This window comes from Coregonus lavaretus (genome assembly GCF_964263955.1).
Source record: "Coregonus lavaretus genome assembly, chromosome: 16".
Classification (NCBI taxonomy): domain Eukaryota; kingdom Metazoa; phylum Chordata; class Actinopteri; order Salmoniformes; family Salmonidae; genus Coregonus; species Coregonus lavaretus.
In genome coordinates this window covers 29,542,878-29,553,437 of record NC_140003.1, presented here as the reverse complement: position 1 = coordinate 29,553,437, position 10,560 = coordinate 29,542,878, and the positions used below count along the sequence as shown (strand labels likewise).

At 42.1% G+C, this 10,560-nt stretch overlaps 1 protein-coding gene across 1 annotated transcript; it reads right to left on the bottom strand.

Annotated features, from left to right (window-relative positions):
* Nucleotides 1–164: 164 nt before the first annotated feature.
* Nucleotides 165–10,555, bottom strand: LOC311144013 (mediator of RNA polymerase II transcription subunit 4-like). Its single transcript, XM_084179925.1, has 7 exons — nt 10,471–10,555; nt 8,345–8,411; nt 2,200–2,370; nt 1,998–2,055; nt 1,810–1,896; nt 1,524–1,655; nt 165–1,367 (listed from the first exon to the last, which is right to left on the bottom strand). The coding sequence occupies exons 1-7, from the start codon at nt 10,539–10,541 to the stop codon at nt 1,195–1,197; spliced, it is 759 nt and encodes a 252-aa protein (XP_084036051.1). The 5' UTR covers nt 10,542–10,555; the 3' UTR covers nt 165–1,194.
* Between the last annotated feature and the right edge of the window lie 5 nt (nt 10,556–10,560).

The window sequence follows — 10,560 nt, the reverse complement described above, 5'->3', positions numbered from 1 at the left end:
CCTTGCACAGGCTTGGTGCACATTCCATGGTCCTTACAATTTGAAGACAATGCTATTAATAAATACATATGGTCAAGTCAACACGATATTACGTAAACTTAAAACAATATCATGTCCTTTCAAAATGGTATCTTCAAAGATATCAGCACCACACAAACGTATTTACTCAAAAGTTGTATTTATTTACAAGGCTGGAAAAACCTACAGTATATACAGATCTATTTACACATGGATCAACCAGTCATCAGTCAATTAATATGCAGGCTTTCAATATAAAGAATACAAGGTGTGCTTGATGAATCTTGCCTGATATAAGCAGTTTTTACTTTATTTTCTTAAAAGTGTTAACTCGGGTAAGTTGAATCAAGTGCACCTACAAATTCTAAATCCACTCAAGACATGTTTTCACCAATAGCAGAGGCGATAAGGAGCACTTGGGTTCAAATCAGCAACAAATAACAAGTAAATTAAAAACTGTTATATTACATCCTACACAACGGCACATATACTTTTCAACACTAATCCCCATTTCTGCCAAAAAACAGAAAATAAACAAATGAAGGGTAACCTGATAGACAACGAAAGGAACATGTCAGTGTTATCAGAGTCACGTACTACCAGACATTTCCCTGGGGTGTATTCATTAGTTGGATTCTGTTGCAAAACCTTTTGCAATGGAAACCATTTACTCTAGGAAGCAAACAAAACGGGGAGGGACCTACCCAAATGTGTCCAATAGAAATGTTTGTTTTCATTGAAAAACGTTTTCCGTTTGTGAGTAAACTTTTCCGTTACAACAGACCAAACGTTTTGCAATGGAATCTGACTAATGAATACACCCCTGAACTGATACAATGGACTTTACAGAGAGCTGGTGATATTACATTGGGGATCACAGATAGTGTTGTACAAATGTCTCATCAACAAGGCAGGAATAGAGAGGGTCAGAGAAAAACAAGACCGTGAGATGAGTATCTCTCAATATTCTCTGAAGTAGTTGTTTGCTATATCGGATAGCTAACCCTGTATCAACTGTGGCTTATCGTAAATGTTATGGGTGTGATGGATAGCTGGCTCTACGGGGTACTGGTTGTGTCCAATTCCCAAAACAGAGTCAGATATACACCCACAGATGGGCAGACAGACACACACACACACACACAGTCAGACAGAGAAAGACAGACACACACACACTTAGTCAGAGTCGCTGCTGCTGCTGGATGAGTCTGTAGACATGGCCTCCACGTCGTCCTCATTCTCCTTGTTGTGGCCGGGGGGCTCCAGCCCAAAGTCGTTGCCATGGTGAGGGGGGAGCATGCCCACTGAGACATCTGACGATTGCCAGGGGTACTGGGGGGTGAGCACATCTGATGAGGGGAGGGAAGAAAGAGTAATTAAACAGTGATAGGGTTAGTATTACAGTATACTTCACAGAAACATATCAAACACACAGATCATAGGAGAAGACAAAAACAGTTGATTCCATTTGTCGAAAGGAGGAACCACACAAACCGAAAGCATACCTGGCAATCTCCCAGCTGCCAGTGCATCTCCAGGGAGGTGTCCATTCACGCCATTGGTTGGCAGGTTGCTCATGTGACCCAACATTCCACTGCGCATCTCCAGGTCAGTGGGGTAAGGTCTACGTGGATCACCTGTTATAAGGAATATGCCATCAAGTTGATTGAAGAGTAATTACAGTAGTATTGTGAATGCCAGTCACAGCTTTGATGGGGATTGAAAAATAGGGTAATAGAGGGCATTGAAGACAGTATAACAGAAGCTCAAATGGGCAGAAACATGACATACCTGGTACCCAGTTGAGAGGGGCACAGACTGCATTGCTGGCACTGATCCTGTGGGCATATTTGATGATCTCTTCTGAGGAGATACTCCCTGAAAGACAACAGTACTTTTAGTTTCATGTATTATCTCTGGTTGTATTTATCATAAAGTTCTCCGGCTACTCAGACAAATGCTGTGAAAATCAGGCTCACCTTTTTTGGCCTTATTAATAGATTTCAGCTTCTCCTTTGCTTGGTATACAGCAGTCGCCTAGAAGAGAGGTTTGGGTAAAAAGGTTAGGTTGAATCAAAGTCAGAAACAAAGTGCTGTTTTGTTCCAATTGCCTATTAAAAGGTGACCCATTTTATAGTCTCTTTAGGATTTCTCATTTTTCCTCAGCTCCGCTGTACTCACCAGTATATGTTCTGCCTCCTTCAGCTGTTTCTGGAGCTGCTGGATGTCGCTGTCTCTCTTCTCCACCTCCTTCTCCAGGACCTGCATCTCCTGGTGCACCTTGCCCTGCTCCTGGGCCACCCTCATCAGCTCCTGGAATGCTCTGTCTCTCTGCACCAGCAGCTCCAGGATCTGCCCACAGCAAAACACATCTATTCAGACTTCTGACATCTATTGCATGTACATTTTACATTTACATTTTAGTCATTTAGCAGACGCTCTTATCCAGAGCGACTTACAGTTAGTGAATACATATATTTTTATACTGGCCCCCCCGTGGGAATCGAACCCACAACCCTGGCGTTGCAAACGCCATGCTCTATCAACTGAGCTACATCCCTGCCGGCCATTCCCTCCCCTACCCTGGACGACGCTGGGCCAATTGTGCGCCGCCCATGAGTCTCCCGGTCGCGGCCGGCTGCGACAGAGCCTGGATACGAACCAGGATCTCTAGTGGCACAGTTAGCACTGCGATGCAGTGCCTTAGACCACTGCGATGTACATTACAATGTATAGACTACTATTGAGTCAGAGTTACAGTGCTATGAAAAAGTATTTGCCCCCTTTCTAATTTTCTCTACTTTTGCATATTTGTGATACTGAATGTTATCAGATCTTCAACCAAAACGTAATATTAGATAAAGGGAACATAAGTGAACAATTAACACAACAATTACATATTTATTTCATAAACAAAGTTATGCAACACCCAATTCCCCTGTGTGAAAAAGTAATTGCACCCTTACACTCAATAACTGGTTGTGCCACCTTTAGCTGCAATGACTCCAACCAAATGCTTCCTGTAGTTGTTGATAAGTTGTAGACCTGCACAAGGTTGGGATGGGCTACAGGACAATAGGCAAGCAGCTTGGTGAGAAGGCAACAACTGTTGGCGCAATTATTAGAAAATGGAAGAAGTTCAAGATGACGGTCAATCACCCTCAGTCTGGGGCTTCATGCAAGATCTCACCTCGTGGGGCATCAATGATCATGAGGGTGAGGGATCAGCCCAGAACTACACGGCAGGACCTGGTCAATGACCTGAAGAGAGCTGGGACCACAGTCTCAAAGAAAACCATTAGTAACACACTACGCCGTCATGGATTAAAATCCTGCAGCGCACGCAAGGTCCCCCTGCTCAAGCCAGCGCATGTCCAGGCCCGTCTGAAGTTTGCCAATGACCATCTGGATGATCCAGAGGAGGAATGGGAGAAGGTCATGTGGTCTGATGAGAGAAAAATTGAGCTTTTTGGTCTAAACTCCACTCGCCGTGTTTGGAGGAAGAAGAAGGATGAGTACAACCCCAAGAACACCATCCCAACCGTGAAGCATGGAGGTGGAAACATCATTCTTTGGGGATGCTTTTCTGCAAAGGGGACAGGACGACTGCACCATATTGAGGGGAGGATGGATGGGGCCATGTATCGTGAGATCTTGGCCAACAACCTCCTTCCCTCAGTAAGAGCATTGAAGATGGGTCGTGGCTGGGTTTTCCAGCATGACAACGACCCGAAAGACACAGCCAGGGCAACTAAGGAGTGGCTCCGTAAGAAGCATCTCAAGGTCCTGGAGTGGCCTAGCCAGTCTCCAGACCTGAACCCAATAGAAAATCTTTGGAGGGAGCTGAAAGTCCGTATTGCCCAGTGACAGCCCTGAAACCTGAAGGATCTGGAGAAGGTCTGTATGGAGGAGTGGGCCAAAATCCCTGCTGCAGTGTGTGCAAACCTGGTCAAGACCTACAGGAAACGTATGATCTCTGTAATTGCAAACAAAGGTTTCTGTACCAAATATAAAGTTCTGCTTTTCTGATGTATCAAATACTTATGTCATGCAATAAAATGCAAATTAATTACTTAAAAATCATACAAATGATGAAACCCCACCTCTTTAAGGAACACCTGGGATAGGATAAAGTAATCCTTCTACCCCCCCCCCCAAAAATAAAATAAAATAAATAAATAATAATAATTGTAAAGTGGTTATCCCACTGGCTATAGGGTGAATGCACCAATTTGTAGTCGCTCTGGATAAGAGCGTCTGCTAAATGACGTAAATGTGCCCTTGAGCAAGGCACTTAACCCTAATTGCTCCTGTAAGTCGCTCTGGATAAGAGCGTCTGCTAAATGACTAAAATGTAAATGTAATTTTCTGGAGAAAAAAAATCTGGATTCCGTCTCTCACAGTTGAAGTGTACCTATGATACAAATTACAGACCTCTACATGCTTTGTAAGTAGGAAAACCTGCAAAATCGGCAGTGTATCAAATACTTGTTCTCCCCACTGTAGATACATTTGTACCTGTTTCCTCCAGCATCTTCACAAGGTCCTTTGCTGTTGTTCTGGGATTGATTTGCACTTTTCGCACCAAAGTACATTCATCTCTAGGAGACAGAACGCGTCTCCTTCCTGAGCGGTATGACGGCTGCGTGGTCTCATGGTGTTTCTACTTGCGTACTATTGTTTGTACAGATGAACGTGGTACCTTCAGGCGTTTGGAAATTGCTCCCAAGGATGAACCAGACTTGTGGAGGTCTACCATTTTTTTTTCTTAGGTCTTGGCTGATTTCTTTTGATTTTCCCATGATGTCAAGCAAAGAGGCACTGAGTTTGAAGGTAGGCCTTGAAATACATCCACAGGTACACCTCAAATTATGTCAATTAGCTTCTAAAGCCATGACATCATTTTCTGGAATTTTCCAAGCTGTTTAAAGGTACAGTCAACTTCTGACCCACTGGAGTTGTGATACAGTGAATTATAAGTGAAATAATCTGTCTGTAAACAATTGTTGGAAAAATTACTTGTGTCATGTACAAAGTAGATGTCCTAACCAACTTGCCAAAACTATAGTTTGTTAACAAGACATTTGTGGAGTGGAGTTTTAATGACTCCAACCTAAGTGTATGTAAACTTCCAACTTCAACTGTACAGTTACAGCTGTTTGAGAAAGCATGCAAGATTGAGCAAAAATTGACAAAAATTTGAGATTTGATTAACCTATGTCAAGTCCTAGGTGATGGAGATCAGATCCACCCTCTTCCCCTGAGACACAAATTCTCTGGTCCCCCGTTGTAACCATTTTTCCCAAGCATCTCCGTGCAGTCAGACCTTTGATTATTTTGTGCCACCAGGGCCACAATAATATGCCCCCTCTCTGATTGTCCGAGTGTGACCCCCTCCCCATAGGTTACTGCAGCCAGTGTTGCCAGCACTGCCACTACCTGGGTGGGGATACCCCACCGGAATCCCCACCGGCTAGGTACAAGGTCCTCAAGGTTCTCATGTTCTTATGCTCTCCCATCAGGGGGCTCTGGCTTTGTAGGACCAACCCTGCCAGGCAGGATCAGAATCTTGAGGGGGCGCTGCTGCTCTAGTAGGTTTCTGACTGCATTTATCTTTCTGTTTTGGCTGCATATAGGCAACTTACAGCAGGGCCATAAAACAGATGGGGACTTCTCTTTGGTGTATGGGTCACTCAGGTGGGTGTCTAAGATATAGCATTGGGGACCATTCCATCATGATATGACAATAAAAAAATTGATTAGATTAAAAATGTATATCCCTCATCTGCACAAAATTGAAAGCTCTCTCTCACAACCCCTGCTCACAGACACACGTTGGTTCTGGGATATGCAACCATTTCCTTTCTCACTCACTTAACACCACACTTTTCCAAACACAAAAACGAACACCACACCTTCCATCACAATACATCCACACATACAGTGCCTTCTATTACATTTACATTTTAGTCATTTAGCAGACGCTCTTATCCAGAGCGACTTACAGTTAGTGAATACATATATATTTTTTTTATACTTGCCCCCCCGTGGGAATCGAACCCACAACCCTGGCGTTGCAAACGCCATGCTCTATCAACTGAGCTACATCCCTGCCGGCCATTCCCTCCCCTACCCTGGACGACGCTGGGCCAATTGTGCGCCGCCCCATGGGTCTCCCGGTCGCGGCCGGCTGCGACAGAGCCTGGATTCGAACTAGGATCTCTAGTGGCACAGTTTGCACTGCGATGCAGTGCCTTAGACCACTGCGCCACTCAGGAGCTACTTCTTTGTCTTCTGTTTGCTATGTTTTTATCTCCACTATGTTGATTGAGTACTTGTGTTCTAATTAGTTATATTTGAAGATGTATTATTTCGCTTGTTATCCTTTCTTGTAATACCGTCTTATCCCTTTATAAAATACTATAAATGTGTTTGATTATTACAATCCCTACCATGGCTAGTATTGGGTGTTCCATTATTCGACTCCTCTATTAGAACTTTCAGAATAGCCATGGAGTAGTCAGTGTCGCGGAACATTTGGTTGTCAATATACAGTTTATCGACTACGAGAGCAACACGCTTCCCTTTTAATCTATTTTCCTTGAAGATTGGGTACAGAACTTAGCGCCGTTCTGCAATCTCCCTCGGGAACTGATCATTCATGCCTATTTTCGTGCCAGCAAGTATTGTACTTAAACTTTTAACCATTACTTTATCCTTAAAGAAAGCAAATTTGGCAATGATTGGACGCTCATATCTCTGTCCTCTTTGTCCGAAATGGTGTACACGTTGAGTTGGATTTTATCGACAACGTGGGATTTGAAGCGCTGTAAGACAGAAGTCCTTCACAATTTTTTCGGTAACCTCTCCTTTTTCTTGGATACCCGTAAGTACTAGATTTTCTCTCATCGATATAGTCTGCATGTCTAGTAAGGCTTCTCTCAGAAAGTTGTTCTCCTTTTTAAGTTCCTTAACGTCCGTTTCTATCTTAGTGACTGTCCCTTTTAGCTTTTTTTTTTTTTTAATTTTCTTTCTCCATTATCGCAGCTTTTTCATCACTCATTTCAAGACTCGCCTTCAACTCCTTTACATTTAAATTTTAGTCATTTATCAGACGCTCTTATCCAGAGCGACTTACAGTTAGTGAGTGCATACATTTTCATCTTTACTGACCAACTCTAGTATGCCCAGTTTGTCATTTATCTACTTCAACAGATCACTTTCCACACTTACCAGTCCCAGTGGTGAAAAGCATAAATCATCTGTATCCGTCGAGGAGTCGCGTTTTCTCTTGGAGATTGATTCTCCTCGTTTATCCTCCGCCATGTTTGAGTGTTGCTTGTTGTTGTAATATTTGTTGATACATTTCTCCAGCCTTATGATTTGTTTTGTGTTATTATCCAGATTGAATGTTATTACCCACCAGTATATGAAGTGCTAATATTTAGTCTAACTTACTGATATTGACTATTACGTTTTTATCTTGAGGTGATTCACGCCGCTGTGTTCAATACGCCATCTTGTCACATCTACACTAATTGAAGTGGATTTAACAAGTGACATCAATACGGGATCATAGCTATCACCTGGATTCACCTGGTCAGTTTATGTCATGGAAAGAGCAGGTGTTCCTAATGTTTTTCCTAATGGACATGTAGTGTATTTGAGAGACATCGAGTACTCATTGTGGAAATGTATTTATGTTTTCAATAAACATTGGAAACTAAATATAGTTTACATGTTGTCAATCTAAGCCAAATTCGTATTTTATGCCCCATAGTTGCACACGTGCCAGTTTTGTTGCTAAACAACCAACCTGTCTATATATTGAACACATTATGCAGTTTTATGTTGAATCAGATGCCTGTTACTAGCCCTTGAAGTGACTGGCCATAGCCTGGTGTACCCTGGGCCAGATTAATCGAACCCCCTCAGTGTTACTGCTTTTTGACGGAAAACAGACAGAAGACAGAGTGGACTGCCTGTGCTAATTAGCCATCTGCGTCTCCCGAACGCGTGTCAACCGGAAGACGGACGACGGACGCAACAAACGTGTTGTCACTGAAAAATACTGTTGGCTGCAACTGTGTTAAAACCGGTTAAAACAGTGTACAGTAATTGTGCATTTTGCATTTGTGAAATTATTTTGACGTGATATGAAAGTAAAGGGATTTATGTTTCTGGAACCGTACCACAATTGATTCACGTTTATATGGAGTATTTGGCTGTTTTGGCTTCCACAGCCAATTCCCCTTTAAACAGAATATCTAAGGTCCTACGGAGTAACGTTAGGCTCCTTTAGTCCATTATTGGGATAGCCTGTTACCTGAGTGTCCTCGCCTCCTTGAGGGAATTTTTGGCTCCTTGACAGTGCAAGCATCTCTATCAATTCCCTGAAATATGAGTAATATTGGGTTTAGTTTCCATGCATTATAATGGAGAGAAAACAGAAGAACATCTCAGTTTGAAAGATAATAATTACTGTCATTCAGTTACTTGAACATTGTGTTCGCAAAGATGAGCTAATCTAGTCCTCCTGACCATCCATTCGAACCTGTTCTTAGAGCATTTCATATTATTCTGTACATACATCCGAGACAATCCTTTCAGTATATGTTACGTTTTGTATGGAGTATCCCCCTATCCACATCGACGGGACAGCAGTGGAGAAGGTGGAACGTTTTAAGTTCCTCGGGGGAAATATCACTGACAAACTGAAATGGTCCTCCCACACAGACAGTGTGGTGAAGAAGGCGCAACAGCTAAACCTGTCACCTAAAACCCTCACAAACGTTTACAGATGCACAATTGAGAGCATCCTGTCGGGCTGTATCACCACCTGGTACGGCAACTGCACCGCAGGGCTCTCCAGAGGGTGGTGCAGTCTGCACAACGCATCACTGGGGGCAAACTACCTGCCCTCCAGGACACCTACAGCACCCGATGTCACAGGAAGGCCAAAAAGATAATCAAGGACAACTACCACCCGAGCCACTGCCTGTTCACCCCGCTATCATCCAGAAGGGGAGGTCAGTACAGGTGCATCAAAGCTGGGACCGAGAGACTGAAAAACAGCTTCTATCTCAAGGCCAACAGACTGTTAAACAGCAATCACTAGCACAGAGAGGATGATGCCTACATACAGACATGAAAATCACTGGCCACTTTAATAAATGGAACACTAGTCACTTTAATAATGCCACTTTAATAATGTTTACATATCTTGCATTACCCATCTCGTATGTATATACTGTATTCTATACTATCTTAATAATGTTTTAATATCTTGCATTACCTTTCTATACTATACTAATCTATTGCATTTTAGCCTATGCCACTCTGATAATGACATTGCTCATCCATATATTTATATATTGTTATTCCATCCCTATACTTAGATTTGTGTGTATTAGGTATTTGTTGTGGAACTGTTAGATATGACTTGCTAGATATTGCTGCAGTGTCGGAACTAGAAGCACAAGCATTTCGCTACACTCGCAATAACATCTGCTAACCATGTGTATGTGACCAATACATTTGATTTGATTTCATAAGACAGATGGTTACTTAAGGCAAAAATGAAAGGAGGGTGGTTAACGCAAATGTCTATCAACCGAAAGGTTGCGAGTTCGAATTTCATCACAGACAACATTAGCAACTTTTCAAACACATACTACTTTTTAAATACTTAACATGTTAGCTAGCCCTTCCAGCAAAACCTTCCCCTAACCCAGCTAACAGTAGCCACCTAGCTAGAATTCGTAACATATCTGTTCTGCAAATTCGTAACCTTGTACGTTTCTCAAATTCGTAAGATATTGAACCTTTTGCTAATTTGTAACATTGTACGTTTTGCAAACATGTAACATTTAATACGAATTGTAATTCGTTACATATCATACGAAATGGGTGATGAACATCCACAAATTAATACATAACATACGAAACGTAATATATAGTAAATGGAGTGTTTCGGATTTACTTACAGAATAATACGAAATGCTCTGAGACCAGGTTGTCCATTCAATAAATCCAACCCATTTATAAACGCCTGCGTTTCTGGGACCGGCTTCCCAAAAGCATCTTAAGGCAAAATGTATCTTTGAATTCTAAACTGAACTTTGCCTTAAAATGCTACTATGGTTCTAAGATGAATTTAGCCTTAAAATGCTACTATGGTTCTAAGATTAATTTAGCCTTAAAATGCTACTATGGTTCTAAGATGAACTTTGCCTTAAAATGCTACTATGGTTCTAAGATTAACTTAGTCTTAAAATGCTTTTGGGAAACCGGGCCCTGACTCTGAGTGTATTACTCTGGTAGCTAACGTTAACAATACACTCAGAACAAGAAACGGAGTCAGTGGAATGTTTGAATTAGCGACAAACTACATCTTTTGAATGGCTGTTCAGAAAGCAATTATTAAAGGGTGAGAAAATAATAAATTCGTACCTAGATAACACCTCTAAATCGTCCAGTACCGATAATAACCGCTCTTTAGTAGATTTGTCAGGCACCGCCATGGTTGTTGCCACACCACTG